At 36.8% G+C, this 21,546-nt stretch overlaps 3 protein-coding genes and 1 long non-coding RNA gene across 8 annotated transcripts in view; 1 reads left to right on the forward strand and 3 right to left on the reverse strand.

Moving 5' to 3' along the window:
• The window catches only part of mtus1a (microtubule associated tumor suppressor 1a), a 38,625-nt gene extending 33,517 nt beyond the window's left edge, over nucleotides 1-5,108 (reverse strand). The window contains exon 1 of one of the 3 annotated variants that reach the window (XM_066649033.1): nucleotides 4,904-5,093. The gene's annotated coding sequence lies outside the window, so the exon portion shown is untranslated. Of the gene's footprint in view, nucleotides 1-4,903 lie in introns of all 3 variants that reach the window. The other 2 variants (XM_066649032.1, XM_066649034.1) reach the window with 2 other exon arrangements.
• On the forward strand, nucleotides 5,102-10,182 carry LOC136673517 (uncharacterized). The gene is made up of 3 exons (XR_010795936.1): nucleotides 5,102-5,200; nucleotides 7,037-7,248; nucleotides 9,664-10,182. It is a non-coding gene; the product is annotated as an uncharacterized lncRNA (long non-coding RNA).
• fgl1 (fibrinogen-like 1) lies at nucleotides 6,270-10,012 on the reverse strand. Its single transcript, XM_066649040.1, has 7 exons — nucleotides 9,920-10,012; nucleotides 9,615-9,783; nucleotides 9,325-9,484; nucleotides 8,731-8,828; nucleotides 7,615-7,703; nucleotides 7,039-7,226; nucleotides 6,270-6,613 (listed from the first exon to the last, which is right to left on the reverse strand). The coding sequence occupies exons 1-7, from the start codon at nucleotides 9,983-9,985 to the stop codon at nucleotides 6,454-6,456; spliced, it is 930 nt and encodes a 309-aa protein (XP_066505137.1). The 5' UTR covers nucleotides 9,986-10,012; the 3' UTR covers nucleotides 6,270-6,453.
• Nucleotides 10,183-11,702: 1,520 nt separating the features above from the next.
• Nucleotides 11,703-16,678, reverse strand: asah1a (N-acylsphingosine amidohydrolase (acid ceramidase) 1a). 3 transcript variants are annotated; one of them, XM_066649301.1, is made up of 15 exons: nucleotides 16,459-16,678; nucleotides 16,193-16,334; nucleotides 16,057-16,103; nucleotides 15,536-15,626; nucleotides 14,771-14,854; nucleotides 14,568-14,646; nucleotides 13,960-14,034; nucleotides 13,822-13,867; nucleotides 13,582-13,726; nucleotides 13,440-13,494; nucleotides 13,190-13,271; nucleotides 12,655-12,786; nucleotides 12,437-12,560; nucleotides 12,262-12,318; nucleotides 11,704-12,142 (listed from the first exon to the last, which is right to left on the reverse strand). In XM_066649301.1, the coding sequence occupies exons 2-15, from the start codon at nucleotides 16,268-16,270 to the stop codon at nucleotides 12,053-12,055; spliced, it is 1,185 nt and encodes a 394-aa protein (XP_066505398.1). In that variant the 5' UTR covers nucleotides 16,271-16,334; nucleotides 16,459-16,678; the 3' UTR covers nucleotides 11,704-12,052. The 3 variants fall into 3 exon arrangements, with proteins under 3 accessions (XP_066505399.1, XP_066505398.1, XP_066505397.1); XM_066649300.1 differs by having other exon boundaries at nucleotides 16,428-16,678; XM_066649302.1 differs by lacking the exon at nucleotides 16,459-16,678 and having other exon boundaries at nucleotides 11,703-12,142; nucleotides 15,968-16,103; nucleotides 16,193-16,293.
• Nucleotides 16,679-21,546: the final 4,868 nt, after the last annotated feature.

Consider the following 21,546-nt stretch of genomic DNA (forward strand, 5'->3'; position numbering starts at 1 on the left):
AAAATCAAGGCTTACAGAGTTAGTGAAGATATTTAATTGTGAATAAATGCAGTTATTTTCTTAAATTAACCTGGAATTTTTTCCCCTCAAGGAAATCTGTTTTCGAGTGCGAAGTGTAATGTGCCTGAAAATTAGTACATTTCTGCATTACATTCAAAATTTTTAACAGTACTTAAAGTGGCAGGTTTTTTAAAAATGCATTCTTAAAATGATTAAATTACAGTTTGGGCATAAAACTGGTGCTCAAGCAATCTCTTTAAACACAGAGGAGCCTGGTAATTCTTCTGAAATTACCATAGTCTACCTCAGTTAACATTAAATACGGCTGTCACAGCAAGGTGTGCAAGTAAGCATTCATTTAAATTTGCTAACAAATGAGTCTGGACAACCTTTGTTAAACCTCAAACAGAAAAATGCTGAACAAGGATTAATTTCAGTCTTCTCACACAGTGAAAGGTTTCCCTGGGAACACAGCACTTGCTTAGCCATTTACGATCTCAGCCAAGGAATTAAAGAAACAACCTACTAGGAACAATCAATGATGGCTGTATAGCAGTATATTTCTACAGGGATGTTCATACATTCAACAGTCATACAAATGTCAGCCAAATTCTTCAATAAACAGAGAGGTCATTTAGAAACGCTAGTAATAAAAACAGACAGGGGGTACCCCGGTCTATTAGGTTTTACACTGAACAGTTCTGCCTCTGTTTATAGCATATCCCAGAAATTATACCTACTGTAATAGATCATTACAGCAACAGAATTTTATAAAAGTAATGACATTTTGAAACAGACACTTACTAGGAACATAAGAGATGGTAAAATACAGTGGATTCTACTAGACAGAATGGTTTTAATTGGTACACTGAAATCATGTAAAACGTGTAAACAACAAAAATTCAAATCAAAAAGATTTTTGGCTGATATACTATATTTAATTAACCCTGAGTGCGGTCTCTGGAATAAATACAATGTACTTTTCCAAGTAAAACCAATAATCATTAGTTCATGCTAAACATTTTAAATGGACCTACCCAACAGAAATGATATATCCAACTTATGCATCCTTCCTAGTCTCTCGTTCCTGAGTCAGTATCTGCTCTCTCTGAATCAATCCCATTAGTGCTGTGGTAAACACTCTCACAAGCACACTTACAGCCGTAACCCTACTCCTTTCAGACACTCAAGCAGCTGAGCTCAAAGCCAAACTAAAAGCTCACCAGAGCATCAACAACAACTTCGGAGGCAAAGGGAGCTTATTCAAGCTTAAAGCAATGGCTTCTTACCCAGTAATGCTTCACAAATTCGTCTCGTCTGCACACTTGTGGGCACTGACTCCACTTGTTTTAATACGCCTCTACTCCTGCTACACAGTTCAAGGTCCAGCTCAGGCCTATAGCAAGTTGCAGGGCTAAGTTTACAGGGGACAGGCACTGGTTACTTTATCCCTAACAAGTCCCCACACAGAGTGGGAGGGGCCTGGGCACGTCAGGCCAAGCAATGGCTGTTGCCTGGCAACCCAAGCCTTCCTTTTATGAAAGAGTTGAGGCCAGCCAGTTTTTTTGAACAGGACTGAAACTGAGACCAAACTCACATGTGGACACAGTCTTGAAATAATTCAGTTCAGTATATAACTGGCAACCACATTCATGACAAATATTCAAATGTTAAACCAATTTCAAATTAATTTCACTAAAAATAATATTTAAAGGTGTGAACAACTGTATAATACTTACGTATTTTCACAATTCAGGAAAGCTACATGATGATTTCATGACATAGATTGAAACTGACTGTGCACTTGCAGAGATATTTTAAAAACTACAATCAAAAACTCTAGGTATATCCTTGGAAAAGCATTATTTATCACTAGTTCACTGATCACAATATTACATTCATATAGCCCAAATATTGTTCCGTATCATAATTACATTTGAAAATATATCTTAAGCGGTAAACCCCTATTTAAATATTAAACATGGGACTAAACAAAATGCAGATTTTATTATGGTAGATTTCTACTCACCAACACACAGGTTATGTAATTTCTTGGGATAAAGTACATCAACTGGTAAGCTGTAGGTTTAAGACATGACCTTGAGAACACTTCTAGAACACTGTTCTATTCCTGCCTAATCCATATAAAGTCCTTAGAAAGAAGTGAAAATACACAATCTTGGCTTACAAATTACACCAACTAGGCTAAATGCAGCAACCCAGTCAAGGCATTTCTTAATGGGTTACAAAATGGGATTAGATAGAAGTCAAATCACACATGCTTCACTGATTAAAACAGCCACCCTATTTTAAGGTCAGAACACAAAAGCTGGTGATGAGTGGAGTGACTTGCAGCTCTTAATGAAGATTTAACAAAAATGTAAAGCATTTGGGATTTCCAGTTATAACCTATGCCAGTAGAATCAAAGACAATATTTGGTAGGGAGTTAGGCCAGCATGGATGCTGACATCGTCTATTTCTATACAAACACTGAAGGTTTATATTGTCGCTTGAATTTATCATCAGCTATTAGTTTCTATTTGATACATGTTGGATTTAGGGAAGAAAATTTCTCATCGTTCACTATAAAACTCAATGTCAAGTGGTAGCCTGTGAAAGAATGAAGACATTTACACAGTTACATACAGTAGACAACTTTCTGAATAAAAGTAAAATGCAACATTTGTCCCTCTAAAATACATCAATCAATACATAATCACATTGCCTTAACAGGAAATACCTCCATGTATACCATGTTTGTGACTAGCATCTATGGTTTCTGCTATAAGAGCATAATATGGGTTAATGAAGAAGAAAAAGTACAATTAAAGTACACATCCAGTCGGTGAAAAACACAAAAAAACCCTTAAAACTTGACTCTACACCTCCAAATTCATTCAGTACACATGGAAATATGAATATTCAGTTAGTCTCCGCCTCTGTCTCTACTTAGCTCTCTGCCAACGACCTGAACAAATTGGATTCTCTTAGGTTTGTCATGATAGAAACCCTGTCTAATCCATCTGTTTGAGAATACTTGATATGCTTTCTAGCATAAATAAACAGAAGCACATAGACATGTTAATAAAGTAAAAACATCAATTTTAAAAGTAGCAAGTCATTACCTTAAACATCCAGTGCAATGCTGAGGCAACCTGTTCTAAAACCTGCTCTGGCATCTTTAAAAAAAAAATAAAAAATTTAAACAGCAATTTAAGTTCCATGTGGATGCCGTACAACACCCTCAGGGACAACAGGCCAAGCCATGGCATGCCAGGCCTAACCCATTTTTCATTCGGTAAAGCTATACAAACTAGTGCACTGCATGCTACAGCAAAGCACAAAAATGCACATTACAGCTGTTCCAGACACCATTCTTTCAACACAACACTATCGGGCCATAACAAGGAATATTTTCCTCCTCATCTTGCCAAAAGATCTCAGGGCTTCTATAAATATACAAGCAGCTTTTTAATGCAAGTCTAAATTTCAAAATGAAAAACAATGTAAAGGAGAAGTACAAAGGAAAACAACGCTTAGACTAATTTGTAGTAACACATTCCTCTATGGCTTCTCTTTCATATGAGATCACACCTCCCTGAAGCACAGTCTATTTTCTGAACACTGTCAGTCAAATAGTTTTTAGCACCTGACATATACATAGCAGAAGACTACACTGGATGGCTGGCAGCACTTTCTACAAATAGTGCTGGTGTGTAAACATAGTTGTAAAGCTACAGGAGACAGTCAGAATCCTGCAGTGTGTGTGTGTGTATACATATATGAACTAACAATATAAATATCTATGACTTAAGAGGAGTAAACAAGCTTTATTTTTAAATAGTTAAAAATAAGTAAACCTTGGTGAATACACAGAGAAGAAAACACCGGCAGTATATATCAATTATGCTAGAAACTTAATAGTCTAAATTTGATTAATTATTTTGGTTAAACATTATTTAAAAAAAGCCACACAGTAATTCAGGTTGTTTGGTCTACACATTACATAGACCTATATAAAATGATCATCAGCATACCTCTGAAAAATGCTGGGGAGAAGAAAACGAACGCGTTTAATTCAGCTGACCCTTAATTCTGTGTTCCTTTAAAAGAAACTGGGGCTGGGACTTGACGCTTTCATTAAGTAAACTGTTGTTAAGAAATACAGGAAGTATCAACAGTTTACTTAAATTAAATTTTCTTATTAGTTTGAGGGGAAAACCATTTATTTTCACAAAATGTCAGTTATGCCGCATTAATTATCTTGGTGTGGTGTGATAAAATATAACAAATATTTTCTAATAGTTTCATTAGGAATATAGACATTTTTATTAAGCAAAACAAGCAATTTATTACTAATATTATTACTGAATAAATGAAGCAAATAGCTTGTGGATAGGTACATTTTTGAAAACGGGTGGGGGAAGTAAAATCAACAATGTTCCTAGTGTCCCCAGTTTCAACGATGCCTCAGAGAGGGAAAAAAAAACTTAAAATTAACTTAAAGACAAGAGTAAATGAAAAATTAATTTAAAAGTTGTAAAAAATGCAACTCACTTCTGAGTGAACATGTGTAACAAATGTCATGAAAAATAAGCTTAGTAAGAGTTTTGGTGAGTATATCTTGAAGTAAAACTTATAAAAAGGAGAACTAAGCTGTGTGCAAATCTTTGAAGAAAGTGGTAAACATTAAAATTAAAGATTCAAAAACTAAGGTATTTTAAGCAATAAAGTAAATCAATATTTTACATCAAAAATAATTTCGCAAATGAAACAGCAAGTGCTTTCTTACTCGTTTAAGTTTATCACCTGCTCTCAAAATGTTCAGGGGAACAAAAGTTGGTGAATTCAGGGTGAATGGCGAATAAATGTTTGATAAATGTTTTTATAGTGAATATTTACCGTGATTTTTCGGTCCCTACAGCGTTTGCCGAGGAAAAATGTTCCCGTAAGACAACGGCAGTATCAAATATTATATAAGCATTTTTCAGAAAAGACATAAAATGGGCTTTTTATAAGCATCGTCAGGCTTGAAATTGCCTACAGCTGATGTTAAGCTAACGGCTAAATCCTCTCAGGCTCCACGCGACCTTCACCTGCGCGGGAATTACGTCACTCTCCAGGATCCGTTGCTCTTTACGCAGACACGGTGTAACAGGACCTGGATTTCTCATGTTTTATGCAAGAAAACCTTTTTCTGTAACTACTCACAACATATCTGGGTTACAGTTTCCATTAATCTTTGTATATTAGACTTATATATCACTATATCCCATAACAATGCACTAATAAGCAATGTCCTTATCAGATCTACTTAATTAGGTGTATTTTGTAGTTCTACCCCTGTATTCCATCTGCATTTTTGGTTAACCCCCTTTCACCTCTGTTCTTCTGAACCTAACACATCAGGTATTAGTTTAGGTAGTGAATTGTTCTAAACATTGCAGTGACATTGACGTGGTGGTGGTGTTTTAATGTGATGCGCTGGTATGAGTGGGTCAGACACAGCACACTGTAGTGAAGTTTACTGTGCCCATCTCAATGGCCACTCAATTAGACGAACCTACCTTGATTGTCCAACACAGAGTTGCAAATTGAGACTGTAACTCGTCTGTTGCTGTTAGTGTTTGTATTAAAAGCAGGGGTAAGCCTATATGGTAAGTGGAGCTGATGAATCTTTAAAGAGTGTAAGAAACTAGAGTGACAAATTTCCAAATTGTTTGAGGGAAAAGAAATACACATAAAATGCATTTTTAAAATGTCAAACTATCCTCAGTTCACAAGCCCATAATTGAAAACTAACCTGAAGAACCTTTTTTGAAATAAGTGTTGTTTCTCCATATATCCACCCACTCAGTCTACAGCAGTTTAGCCCACTCCATGTCTAAGTAGGCATATTTGTATATATCAAGGTTGGACAAAATGCACAGATCTTAGAAATTAGAAGAATCTGCAAGCAATAGTAGATCATAATTGACACATTTTTTTTTCTGCAACAGACAAATGCATTTTCATGTAACAGATTAATACAATTTGAAATCAGAAACTTAAAAGTAGGTATTTCTTTTAAAACGTGACACAATTTCCAACAAATTGCACTTTAAATTAAACAAATACATCACCCAACGTACGCTAATACTTGTTCAATCTAGCAACAGTTGTTGAAGAATGTATTTATGAATAGAACATGGATTGGTGGATAATTTTATTAATGGTTATTTAAAGTCATAATCAAGATAGATTCCTGCCTCTAGTATGCTGCATTTTACTTGCTTTGGGATACATATTTATAAAGCATCTTCAGATGTGCCTTTGAGAATAGTACAGGCTTTACATAAACTAAAGGTTAAGTTTGCTGAAAGTTACTGTGTCTTCCATGCACAACATACTGTATGTTTCACATATGTCTGCTTCTCCTGCAAAACAGTCAGACCGTTGCTGATCATATGAATTTAGATTTCATTCGGTTCAAAGTCAATCGGTCTGATCTTCATCTCCACAGACTTGAGGGAGTACCACCAGCCGTGCCATGTGTACCACACAATCCCATTATCAGTCACTGAACTGTAAGGACCCTTATAGTACAGTCCATTCAGATTGGCAGAGTGACATCTAGAGGAAAGAAAATGAAAAACAGCTTGAGAACTCCATTAGATGTGTCTGTAACATAAAATGTATTTTACTTTTTTATGTATGTGGCAGATACATTTAGTTTTAATCAGGCTACAGGATTTAGGCTAGTGCAATGTTAGGAATCTTGCCCAAGAACTCTGATCTGATTCTAGTGTGGTGCTCCTGCCTAAGCTGGGAATCAAACATCAGTCTGCTGAATGAAGGGCTGCAATGTGTACAACTCTGCTTTGTTTTTAATAAAGATTTTTCTTAAGGGCTTGTTTTAAAAATCACAAAAAGATAAATAAACTCATCCTAATGGTTCTTTTAAATTTATGTAGCGTGTAAAACTTTCAGTCAATGTAATGTGAAACCTAAACTGTAGATACATCCCATTTTTAATTCGCTGTCATATTTCCACAGACCTGTTGAACCACCACCCAGACTTATCCTCCAGAGCACAGTTGCGCTCGTATCGATCATTGTCTTTGTCCCTGGTGCTGAATTTCATCCCTTGATGACTTGCCCATCCCTGGACTTCAGGATGTGAACTGCCTGAGAGTGCATCTCCTGCATTCCCTGTGTATCCAGCAAACTCCAGTTGGTAATGGCTCTGGAAAATGAGAAAAACATGGGTAAGTTATGGCTGAAGAAGAAACACATTCACAGTTGAATGTCAACTGACATGTTCATTTTCTGTGTTACTACAAACAAAACTTCTACAATGTGTAATTCAAAATTAATGTATGTAACAATGATATGAATTCCTGTGCAGCACTATGGCACTTTTATTTATTTTTTATTTTAATCATATTTTTCCAATGTATTAACCAAATGCCCAGACAAATAACCAGAAATTGTGCAGCACAGCTGACAGAACAATGGTAGACTGGGTTCCATTAAAAAAAGCATCACTTAACAGACAGTTTCCAATTTTTTGCATAAAATGGTAGGTGTAAATACTTTAGTTGTTAAACTAAGAGACAGTTTTACTGTGCTACCTGTTCGTTATCAACTTTGAACTTCCTGTAAACAGCAAACCGCTGGCTGCCCTCAAAGTCCTCCAGGTTTATTCTCAAACTGTAATCACCTGCATGACAGATTATCACTTTATAAAGAAACACAGGATACACATAAAGGCAAGTTCCTTCAAAAGCCTCATACCTCAAAAATGGAAACTTTACTAGAAGGAAAAAAGCGTACATTTCTGTAAATGTTAATACAAGGTTATTTTATTCCAACAAATGTTGGTGATTTCTGCCAATCCTTTTTTACAATCCAAATTTTACAATATAAAAGGCAGCTTGTGTTTTAAAATTAAGTCAAAATTATATGAATATACACTATTATATTCATTCATTTATTCATTATCTGTAAGCGCTTATTCAATTCAGGGTCGCGGTGGGTCCAGAGCCTACCTGGAATCATTGGGCGCAAGGCGGGAATACACCCTGGAGGGGGCGCCAGTCCTTCACAGGGCAACACACACACACACACATTCACTCACACACTCACACCTACGGCACTGGGAGGAAACCGGAGCACCCAGAGGAAACCCACGCGGACACGGGGAGAACACACCACACTCCTCACAGACAGTCATCCGGTGCGGGAATCTAACCCACAACCTCCAGGTCCCTGGAGCTGTGTGACTGCGACACTACCTACTACGCCACCGTGCCGCCCAACGCTATTATATCCATCCATTATCTGTAACCGCTTATCCAATTTAGGGTCACGGGGGGTCCAGAGCCTACCTGGAATCATCGGGCGCAAGGCGGGAATACACCCTGGAGGGGACGCCAGTCCTTCACAGGGCAACACAGACACACACACATTCACTCACACACTCACACCTACGGACACTTTCGAGTCGCCAATCCACCTGCAACGTGTGTTTTTGGAGTGTGGGAGGAAACCGGAGCACCCAGAGGAAACCCACGCGGACACGGGGAGAACACACCACACTCCTCACAGACAGTCATCCGGTGCGGGAATCTAACCCACAACCTCCAGGTCCCTGGAGCTGTGTGACTGTGACACTACCTACTACGCCACCGTGCCGCCCAACGCTATTATATGCAATATAAAAATTTTTATATTAATAAGTAGCTCACCTTGAGATGTGAGAAAATGTAAGTGGTCATTCCCTAACCAGAACTCTCCACTTGCAGATTTCAGGTCACCAAATCCAGCTTTGTAATCTTTCCAGTCTCTGCAAAAGCAGCACAGTTTTCACTTGGAATATATACAACACAAAAACTGTGTATGACCAAATGTTTCTGGACACCTGCTCAAGCAGATATTCTCCTAAAATAAAGGGTATTCATAGTTGGTTTTTCCCCCTTAGTTGCAGTAACACGCTCTTCTCTTCTGATATTTCTGTGAGAATTTTATAACATTTAGTCACAGATACATCAGTGAGGTCAAGTACTGATATTAGATGATTACTGGATCCCAGCTGCCACCAACTTTTCCCTAAAACGTGATTGAATGCAGCTCCATTTATGCTGCTGCAAAGACCAAGCCTGAGGTCCTTTATAATCCTCTAGCTAACATTTGGCCCCAGGCATGGTGGCCTTAGGCTCCTGCACAGCTGCTCCAGTGTCCTATTCAGTTTGTCAGTGCTGTTCTATACAATTGTAATTTAAATTAGAAAAGGCATGTACAATCTTTTAAGACAATTCTCTAGGAATTAGAATTTTCTTCACCTGTCAAAGGATTCGGTTCCATCAGAGCGTCTTTGGAAGACTGTCCATCCTCCACCCTGAGTCATATCACAGTAAACTTTGATCTCCTTTGGGCTGTTCAGAGGTTTTATCAGGTAAAACCCACTCTCTTTGTATCCGTCGTTGAAAATCTGAGCACAGTCTGCAATGGTGAGAACAATTTGAACACTGAATCTTCAAATACACACACACACACACCAACAACAAAAGCAAAACAAAACAAAACACCCCCATACAATCAAAGACCAGCATGCTGTCCTTTATAAGAGCACCTTTGAATGTTTTATTTCCCAGGATAAAAAAGTTGTTTTGATTTTTAAGGCTCTGCTCTGTGAGGTTCATGAAGTGCTGGATCATCTCCTGCTGCTTCACAACGCGGATCTCCATGGATTTTAGCTGAGCCCTGAGTCTGACTCGTTCCAGCTGACACTCTTCAGGAGACTAGACACAGAAACATATTACACATTACACTTACACATAAAATAAAACACTTCTCTGAAAATCATAAAACTAAGAGTTCATTGTAACCATGAGGATGAAACAAAAGACTACCTAGAAATATAGAAACAATACTCACAGAATCACACAGGTCCATGGACAGAACAATCCAAATGAGAATATGTGACACTTTTGTTAATTCCATATCAATATTCTAATAATTTCATAAAAGAGACTCCCCAGTGATTTTGCACAGCAGTGGTTCCTAATCCAGCCCAGTGTATGCAGGGGAGATCGTTCAGTACTCAGCTGTGCTGTGCTGGAACTGGGAGTGACCTTTCTGGAGTATCAGGGATGAGTGGGTACAGACAGATACAACTTCCAACAGAGCTTTTTTTTCTTAAGTACACAATTTATTGTAAAAATGGAACTGTTAAAAGCATGAACTGCTTAAAACTATGGCCAAAAAATGTTAAATAAATCTCTATTTTCTATGGTATCTGAATTCAGCTGTTGTCATCATTTATGTTTATATTTTCATGATGAATGGCCAATAGAAATGTGCCAAAACTGGAATTAACATAATGTTAGAAACATATAATTTCTCCTGGCATTTTTTAGATGTTTTATTTTCTCATTAAATTCAGAATAATTCTCTGGTATATCAGTAAAAGAGCTTGTTCAAATGTGAACAGTATTTTTAAATGTAATGGACAGTTCAGTTATTATTTATTTATTTAGTGTACTAAAGTTTTTTAATCTTGTTTAAGAAGATGCAGAGTAAAACAGCTCCAGCTGGCTCATTACACAGTGTAATTTTATTTGAGAACTCTAGCACAAAACACCATGTGAAGGAAAAAAAAACTCCTAAAATTATAAAGACTTTCCACCTTCCACCCCCATACACAGTCCCTGCTGTCCAGAGAATGCCTGATTTGATACACACATAAAAATGGAATGTGAACTACGTGTTTGAGGTACATTAACATCTGCAGACCAGCATCAATCACCAAACTAGGCTCAGAACAAAGATTGTAAATGAAAATATAATAAAAACTAACCGTGTTTCTAAAAGTGTTATGTCTATTTAATTATTTATTTTGATGTTTAGAAAATTTTTTTTTCTTTATTAACCTGGGTTTTTCTGAAAGAAGAGGGGTTCATTTTCCTGCAGGAAGGCAAAAAAGGGGAGAACATAACCATGTAAATACATGAGTTTATCACATGAAGGATGTAGTCGTATGATTCATTAAAAAGTATTTAAGTTCTGTTGGCCAATCAAAAACACTGGAGGTGAGAGAATAACTTTGTTTGACAAATATTGTTTTAACAGCACCAAATTAATACATCTTTGTTGTTTTGAACTTAACTGTTGCAGTTCCAACTTGGCTGCCATGGTGGTGCATCAGTCACACAGCTCCAGGGACCTGGAAATTGTGGGTTCAAGTCCAGCTCCGGGTTACGGTCTGTGAGGAGTGTGGTGTTCTCCCTGTGTCTGCGTGGGTTTCCTCCGGGTGACTGTCTGTGAGGAGTGTGGTGTGTTCTCCCTGTGTCTGCGTGGGTTTCCTCCGGGTGAATCCTGTTTCCTCTCACGGTCCAAAACCACGTTGGTTGGTGGATTGGCGACTCAAAAAGTGTCCGTAGGTGTGAGCGTGTCGCCCTGTGAAGGACTGGCGCCCCACCTCCAGGGTGTGTTCCTGCCTTGCGCCCAGTGATTCCGGGTAGGCACAACTTATTGCATTAGCAGAAATCAACATTAAAATAATGATATACTTTGTAAGAGTTTTTAGTGATACTGAAATACTGGATGTCACAAACTTAACATGATTCACTTCCAGTCTGTGGTTCAGGTTTAGAAATATTTCCCAAAAAGAGGAACTGAATGGGGAACACAAACTACAGCTGCCCTGGAAAAAGAATCACTGTAAGATTTTATATTCTTGAACAAAAAACACAAGACTTGAAAAAATATCTATAATTAATTTTATTAAAGATATAAAATAGTCATATGATAAAACTGTACCCAAGTCAGCCCAAATGAAATAAACAAATGATGTAACTCTGTTCCATTCACTCTATCAGTAGTTATTTGCACAGAAGGTTCACACCATAAAATATTTATACTTTTGAAATAATTACAGAGCTGTTTTTTTGTGAGGAATACTAAAGTGCCCATAATAATGACATATAATTTACAGTTCAGAGGTAGAGCAATCACCATTATGGTCTATTAAACGTGCTTTAAAACAGGTGTACAATGTTGGTGAGGTAATCACCAGGGAGTGCAAGGATTTGGGCAAGCCCTGAGATAGGACTCCAGTTTACCTGAGGAAACTTCCATTAGTGAAGTGTAGGCTGTCAGCTAGAGAGTGAGGGACACAACAGAAAAATCCACCCCTTATTAAAATAGGAAATGTTTAAAAACAAAATGTAATGGTGCATCTTAGTTCTTTATAATTAATCACAATAAAGGACTCTCACCTTGTTTAGAACTGGTTTTGTTGAAAGCACATTGTATATCGTCTGCAAGTTGATGTTCTGAATAAACATAAACGTAAGTGGTGAGTCCAGTGAAGCATAGAAATAATGAAAATTAACAATAACACATGTACTGGCCAGAGATACATATCACTGAGCATTGAGTGCAATAACTTACTGCCTGTGTGGTTTGATTCATGCATTTCATAGCTGGTTTACGGCGGTCATCTAGAAAAAATGGCTCCTCCCAATGATCATAGTTTGTTTCAAGTACGTACCATCGGCCAAGATACAAGGCAATCCTAGAAATCATGAAAAAAGTAAACATCATTCAAATGTATGTTTAAATGTGGATTATTTCAATGTTGTTAATTTAACAAGATCATTTAAGCTCACTCCCAGATATCCAATGTGTTGATTCTAGTTCTAGTTATCACACAACCCTGACCCGTCTGGTTCCCACCCAAGATGAAGTATGCTGGCGCAAGCAGCTTGGTCTGAGCAAGTTGATTTTTGGCGTCTTCATAACTGTAAAAAAATAATAATAATTCTTGGTTAAAAAGAGGATTCATTTTGCTTTATTAAAAAAAAAAAGAAAAACAACAACAGATGCTTTCATCACTGATATGTTATATGAGAGATGTAGCCCTGTTCTATGACATTAAACATAAGTTACTGTTGTATGGCTGTGAATTTCAATAGGGTGGAATGTATTAAATTCACAATAATTATTTTAAGCTTTGGCAGAAGTATATTAAAAAAATGCTAAATTTATATATGTATATATCAATTACAAATATATCTTCTCTTAAAAAAAATACAACATTTGGGGGCCATAGCCCCTGGTTTGAAAACAAATGGTTTAGAACATCAAGTACAAGGCTGTTAGCAAGAGCTATGGGCATGTGACAGAAAGAGTGGAAGACTCCACCTGGTTGCATTTTCCAGAACACTCCGAGTGAGAAAGCTCATCCACATTCCATCTCTTTGGCCAAGAATCCATTCCAGGATTCCTGTGAGAAATTATGCAACATTACTGATCAATCAGAACAATGAGTGCCAGCTGACTGCCAACTGGCAAGTATTCTGAATAACTCTGTCAAAGTGATGGTGTAGAAGTATTGTTCATGACCAGCACAGAAAACTATTTTACTTTATCTTCTTAAAATGTTAAGCCTTACCTATGTACCCTCCGTCAAGGTTGAAACGCTCATTCATTGTTAGAGTAAACTCTTTCTAAAGGCAAACAAACATGGTTATTTTTTTGTGTTTAGAACATAAAGCAAAGTAGTATTTTATCTTGGCAAATTTTGAAACACTTACAGGTCTAATACCAGTGAGCATTCCCACATATCCGGCAAAGCTGGTGGATTTGAAAACTGTTCTGTTTTTGCGATGGAAGTCAACATTCACCACAAGGGGTTTTAGTTTCTCAGTTATGGTCCAGGTTTGATTTTTTTTATCCCATCTTAAAAAGATAACACACACAAAAATATCCTGTGATTTAAAAGGCTAAAACATACATTTAACCAAATATATATGATATAAACTTATAAATTGTACCCCATAAATAATCCAAAGTCCAAATTCCGAGCATGGTATATATTTCCTGGAAAATAACAAGTAATGTGATTTATGGATACTAGCTTCCAAATAATCATGAATGACATATGGACCAAGTCTGGACATGAAATTTCTCACCTTTTAAGTCTTCCGCAATCACTGAGGTGCACACAGTAAACACTTCATAGAAGATATTAAACAGCACAACTTCCCCTACAACAGAAAATATAAATCTGTCAGCACTTAAGTCACTTAATTTAAAAGTGTAGCTGTTTACACTAAATGTATAGTTCAAATTTTTTTTTTGTATAGTTCAGTTTTTAAGTGTCATTCAAACCCATTCAAACCCACAGACACAGGGAGAACACACCACACTCCTCACAGACAGTAACCCGGAGGAAACCCACGCAGACACAGGGAGAACACACCACACTCCTCACAGACAGTAATCCGGAGGAAACCCACGCAGACACAGGGAGAACACACCAACTCCTCACAGACAGTCACCCGGAGCGGGACTTGAACCCACAACCTCCAGGACCCTTGAGCTGTGTGACTGCGCCACTACCTGCTGCGCCACCTTCCTGCCCAGTATAATAATTTGTTAAGCATATATATATATATATATATATATATATATAAAAAAAATAAAAAATCAATTTACCAAGGTCTTATACATAATTACAACATACTCTAACAGATTTCAGAAATAAATGGAATATCTAAGTCAAACAAGTAATCTTTACCTAATGGGATACCGGAAACAGCGGAAATTCCTTTAATTTCTTCATTAAAAGGGTAAGGGAGTGTGTCCACAATCAAAGGCTGGAAAAAACACAACATAAAATTAATAGCAATTCAATGGAAAACAAGAGTGATAGACTAGAGTTTAATTGCATTTTGGAGATATATTCTGAGTGTATAATTCATTCTGAATCAGCCTACTCACCAACTCCTTGTCCACTAAACCAATTAGCTTTCCATGGAAAAAGCCACCCGCTAAGTCTCTTATTGCCTGTATCATTGCGAACAGCTAAGAAAACATCACAAAATGTTTATAAATCTAATAATAACAATTCTGAATTATATTGGACATCATTTAACCAAGTTCTTTTTATTGTTCTTTGTTTCAGTTCCCTTAGAGGTACATTAGAAAATAGGGAACAATCAACCACATCTGTATAAAACAAACAAACCAAAACCTGACTATAAACACTGAACACAAACTCTACTACTTTCCTTAATGAAAAAAAAACGTTACTTCTGGTATGGCCTCACTAATAGTCTTTATTCCTAAGTGGGTTAGATCATGGAATGCTTTTCATGAGTGCACACACTAAGTTAGAGAGGAATGGCAGGCAATGTATGTTGTCCATTATTTAGTGCAAATCTGTAATATTATCATTTTAAATAACACAAACACTTGTTCAACTTTCTCTGAAGTTAGACATTCCACACAAATATCTTATCGTTCTCAAATACAGATGGAGAAATATTGATTGGATTAGTATTTTTTTATTTTGGACCTTGATGTCTCTTGACAGGAGTGCTGACAGAATCTTTTTTAGCCTTGTGCTTTAGAGAACTGTAAGCAATGGGTTTGGGCATGCATATCTGAACATTCAAGAATGTTTTATGTGAATATTTGTACTCGGTTCATTTAGAAGACAAATAACTAAAGGTTACAATTACCATCTTAGGCTTAAGAACTTACTTCAGGTTTTTTCTCCTTTATCACATGACTCCACCGATCACTGGGTGGTAAATCAAGATCCAGAGTGAACCAGGAGACATTACCTTTAAACCTATAGAGATATAGAAAAACAAATCAGAGTGACATTGCAAATCTCATAATTCATCATACATGTATGGATGGTTTTTTTTTTTAAATACATATTTATATATCATCAAAGCAGTTATTGCCATGGCTGAGCACTGAAACTACAGTGTTCCAAAAACAGTGTCAATCAGGCAAATTCAGAATTATAATAAATAATACCTCATAAAACCAAGGAACCAATTCTATGTGAAAGGTATCACTAGGGTACACAACGTTATGAGATTTGAAGTCATTGTTATGATACAGCAGGTCAAAATTATAAGATCGTTTGTCAATATTTTATAATGAGATATAGGTAATAATTACGTGGCGAGCTTCCATTTGAACCATGTTATACACATATGAACATGAGTCATTTTCCCTTAATGAAACAAAGAACAGAAGGTGTATCATACGTCGGGCCTTCGGGTGGGTACATGCTGCTTCGGCACTCTTCGACAGTCTAAAATAGAAACAACAGACTCCATGAAATAACGTCTCTTTATATTGCGTTTCCGAAGTTATATGAGACCTGAAAAAAGACCGACTCACCCCATGGATAAAGTGTGAGGAAAGGCTGGTGAATGTTATAAATATTATAAATCTGTTAGGAAACATTAACCACCTCATCTCTCCTCAACTTTGTGTTTTCATTCTGACTCTCAGCTTCCGAAGCGAGGATCTTGCTCTTGTCCTGGAATGTACCAAAACGAATAGGGGTGGAATACTTCTTTAATGTTGTCCAAAATAATCAATGTAGCCTGCAATTATTTCATTATTACTTTACCAGTAACAAATAAGGTACTCAGTTTACAAACTATAAAGCAGGTCGTGCTTGCTTTGAAGGGTTTTTCAAATGTCCCCCCCGCAACAGGGAAATCGTTGTGGTCCGTTGGTAATGCTAGTAAACAAGGAAGTTACGTCTGTTTTCTACAAAAACAAATAAACATTTATTGTATTAACCAACCAATACTTCGCACTAAATAAATGAATAAATTAATTCGTTTTTAAAAATCCGACGTTCATCTGCAGCAACACAGAGCTGATGTGTCATGGGAGGATCAGTGTAACGTCACTTCTGGACTGAGGGGATCCCAGCAACTTAAATAAATAAATAAACTGTGGGCGGAGTCCTGTAACCACCGATGAAGGGCTAGAATTATTAACTCAAATTTTGCAGCATTAGATCATTAATTCACTCACTGCACAGCTGCAAATGATCCTCCAGCCCTATAGTCTGTAGGGTTTCTAAAAAAAAGTGTGACAGTTGTTTTATAAAACACTGAACACTGAAGATGTAATGTAATTTAAGAAAAAGGAATCGATAATATACCCAGTAAACAAGGAATGTCCCTGGACGTTCAAAATAGGTCTAAAAGTAGTCTGTCCGTCGAGGACATATTTTAAACGTCAATGGACGTCCAAAATCCATCTTAATAAGTTAGTTAAGTGGTGACCAATCGATAACGTCAGTGGACGTCCAAAATGCGTTTTATATAAGTAATTTATTTCGGGACCAATTATTAACGTCAATGGACGTCCAAAATACGTCTAATAGTCGTCTTTTCAATGTCTGTGTTTAGACGTCTTTTCAACTTTCATTTTTAACCTTAAGAGAACGTTGATTAGACGGCAGTCATTACGTTATTTCAACGTTGAATCAACGGCTAAATGTTTACTGGGTATTTAGGGATTGATAATGTATTTACATCATTCTAAAAGTAGTGAGGCTGTATGTGAATCAATGCAACTGTGCATCTGCGTATGTTGTTGGACAGTTTTTCATGCGGCGGTTGTTTACATTTATTAGGATGCAATTTGATCAAAAATTGTGTCCCAAACCATGGGGGGATTTTTGTTGTTCTAATCACAGGATATTAACGCTCAAACAGTCTCAGAATTGGATCTTTAGGGAACCCAGATTTGTAATCTCCAGCAGATGTCACTGTATGACTTTATGTATAAAACGTCCTGCTTCCCTGCAGGGAGCACCTATTTCCGTCTTCGGTTTCATATTTTAAATTGTCCTTCCGCCGTCAGTGTTTTAATGATTATCGTTATAGTTTATTATACTATATTCAATTGCTGAAGTACATGGTCTCAATTTACTACTAATAATAATAATAATAATAATAATAATAATAATAATAATAAATAAATAAATAAAAATAAAAAGGTCAAATTTATGCATACTGCCAATTTGTATAATTTATGTTTGTAAGTTGTGGATATATTTTCGTTACAGGAATATTGTTAGAATGAACCCAATGTATGTAGTAACAAGTTACATTTATACACGTATTTAGAGTAATATCTGTGTGCAAATCAGACTCCCGCTCTTCTGAGGGCAATAGCTTGATTGTAGCATATGTTTTTGAAAAACTGAAAGCAGGTTTCTCTGAAAGATTGCATGGTATAATAAAGGAAACGCGTGGGTACTCATAAAACTGAACAAATTTTAAATGTATTTGCTGAGGCGGTTAATTAAATGTTTTGTTTTTTCCCTGATGCTTAAAAATATTTAATCTGCAGTGTTGACAGGAACTAAATTAATGGTGTTTGACTTCTGCACAATACACTGTAAGCTATTAAAAGATTTTGATGGATTCCGTGAATACTGAAAGAATGGTATCTACGTTGGATATCAATGCATTTAATGTCTAGGCTAACGTTGTCATTCCTTGGATGATAATAAAAATAGGTCCAGCTACATGAATATTGGTATTTGACATAAAAATCTTAGAACCCAGTTCTCAGAACAACAGGCTTAATGGAGTATATTTTGAACCTTTCGTTTTCGTACCAGTCAGTTTATCAGTACATCTAAGCTGAGCTGGGTTTTTGCAGTTAAAGATGGTTTGTGTAGAAGTGTAGAAGTGTGCTGTCCATCGCAGAGAGCAGGGGAGTGCAGACAAGCATGAGTTATGAATCTTTCACACATGGGAGATAAAAGCTGCCAAGCCACTCTGCCAGCTGAGGATCCTCCATTAATTAAACACTTTGCAATGATTATCCACTTTGATGGAACTTATCTCCTGAGTCAAAGGGAGTGCTGGTGTCCATCCCGGCCTGGAGAACTCACCTAATGTGGAGATATGTCAAACAGAAACACCACCAGGACAGAAGTGCCTGAGGCCAATACTTACAGTGAGACAAATGACGTAGTCTTAGCTCTATAGTGTGACAAAGCCAAATCCTCAATGGCTGTGAAAGTCTCCAGACGAAAACTGCCCATTGGATCTGAACTCCTCACAGACAGTCTCCTGGAGCAGGACTTACAACCTACAACCTCCAGGTCCCTGGAGCTGTGTGACTGCGACACTACCTGCTGCACCACCGTGCCACCTTATGGAAATGTATATCATCAACTGACATCTTTAAATGTTAATTATCTATGTTTATAAACCTTTCAAAGCTGTATCTTGTCATGTAGTGCAGAGGTTTGCAAGAAATGCCAGGCCTGAGTTTGAAATTCTTTTTTTTTTAATGTTTCATAATGTGCTACTATAAATATACTGACCACCTTGTTTCCTTGCTGTACAGTGCTCTTACTTTGCCAGTACCTCAACCATCTGTCCATCTACAGCATTCTTGGCAAAATGGTAAGGTTTTGAGCTTCTGTACAAGCTCAGAGAAAACACAACCACAATCTGTCATATGTGCATTGTCAGATGGAGGGACGTTGATTTAAAAAGCAGTGTACGGACCCTAAAACATGGATCTTTGGAGATTTCCTTTGTCAAGTATTTTATCTGATAGATTTTCAACAAGATGTGTCTTGTTGCTTTCCTCTTCTCTCTCTGACTTTTGTCATCTCTTAAAGAATGTTGCCAAACATAAGGCTTGCAATCATCAAAGCTAGCCTTATGCTGATCGTGGAGAGTGATGGATAATGCACAACACATCAAACAAGAACAGCTGTCAGTGCCTTGTGTCAGGTAGCTTTAAGTTTATACCGGTGACTTGAAGATTTCAATGACTCAAGCTGGCAGCATGAATAGTAGCTTTTCTAAGCTGCGTGACATTTTCCAGTGCTGTGTCATGACTTTAGACACTATAATGCTATCTCTACAGTAATTACAATTAAAATTAATTGGGTAAAACACCCCAGCACAATTTTGGTTCTCCACTATAACAATTCATAGTGTAGGGTCATGCTGATTAAGGTTGGTAACTTTGTCTCTCTGATTGTGTCCTTTCACAGGATGCTGCCATGTAGGACCTGTAATATTTCACAAAATGTATCCTTTGTTTTTAATAACCACTCAGACTTCACATTTTTCAGAGCAAGTTTCAGCTGTTGGTATAATCTTCAGTTTCAGAAGGTATTTCAGCCGAATCTGCATAGCAATATACATAAGATGTACAGTGTTGTTTCATCACCTTTTAAACTTGCGATCTGTTCAATCATACTGTGAAGAGTTCCATTTATGTTCTTTATAATCATAGTAATTTGACAGACATGATGACTACAAGGTTAAAGTGCAGAATGTCTTTAATTTGAGCATATTTAAATCTATATTGGTAGAACCTGGTAAGAATCTCAGCATGGAAGTGTTTAATTAATGGTTGTCAGTAGGTTTTAAATTTGAACCCTGCTGAATATAGACCTTTCAACTGAAACCCTGTGTGAGTAGCTGGGATCCAGGTTCTGTAAAACTTAAGGTAATTATCAACTATGTTAAAAGTACTCTAGATGTTCATGTGGTCTCTGATGCTCATTATAGCACATTCTTATTAATTCTGCTGGATTCCAGTCCCCATGAGTCTGAATCTCACTGCAGAATCCCAGGACATGGCATTTACTTAAAGTGATGTAATCAGAATCATTAATATTTGAGTTGTGGGGTAGAGTATGCCTATGGGGGACAGAAGAGCCTCCAGGAGTTTAATTCTGACAGCCACCACCATTAGAAAAAAAAATCTGTTGTTGTAGGATTGTTCAGTGCAAATTGTTTTTTTTTTTTTCAATTTTAGTTTTTTTTAATACTGTTTTTGGCCAAAACTGATGTCCTGCTGTAACACTGTGTTTTTGTCAAATTTTAGGTGGACACTTGCTTATTACTTCTGACAGGTTAATAGACACTGTACCTGTTTTTAAAGAATGCTACTGAGTATTTTGTCAATATAACGAACCTGAATATACTGTCACACAATTAAGGGTGTGCTCATGTTGTAACATGAAGTGTGAAGTTTCACAGCCTTTATTTTTGTCTTCTTGTTTAATTAAAATGTAATACCGTTCTTATCAGTAAAATAATGTTTTTTAGGTCTGTGTTTTTTGGTCAGTTTGTTTAAAATTAAGTCCATTAAAATGAAAAAGTCCATAGTACATTTATTGAATGGCTGCATTCATAAAGTGACAGTTATGTAAGAATTTACAAAATCTATTTAACAAAGTTCAATTGTAACAGATGCTTTTGTCAGTTTTGATAACTTTTCCTCTCAGGATTTTAACTTAATGGAAGCAGCCTTTATAAATGTCTCTATAGACTATATAAGCCTATTAAACCTAATTGATGCTAGTTTGGTCAAACACCATTGGATAGTCCAATGGCGATGGTCCGTGGTTGAACTACATTTATATCTTTAATTCCCAAAAATCAGTCCCCATTGTTTGGCTTCATTCATAAAAAATAAATAAAAATAATAATAATAATAAAAAAACCCTCCAGTAATGGTCATCAATGCCTAGCAATTTAGCTCTGACCACAGTGCCTATATTCCCAGTGTTGCTAAAGCTGGAAATGATTTGAGCATCTGTCTTGCAGAGCAATAAATCATATAGCAGTAGAGCACTGCGGGCTAATGGCTTGGGTGTTTTGGAGTATTTTCATTTGCCTTCAGTCTCCTGAGCCCCCTACTGTTTCCCTGACATTGCTGACTGCTCCCACACGGCAAATTGC

This window comes from Hoplias malabaricus, chromosome 17, assembly GCF_029633855.1.
Source record: "Hoplias malabaricus isolate fHopMal1 chromosome 17, fHopMal1.hap1, whole genome shotgun sequence".
In the NCBI taxonomy this organism is placed as follows: domain Eukaryota; kingdom Metazoa; phylum Chordata; class Actinopteri; order Characiformes; family Erythrinidae; genus Hoplias; species Hoplias malabaricus.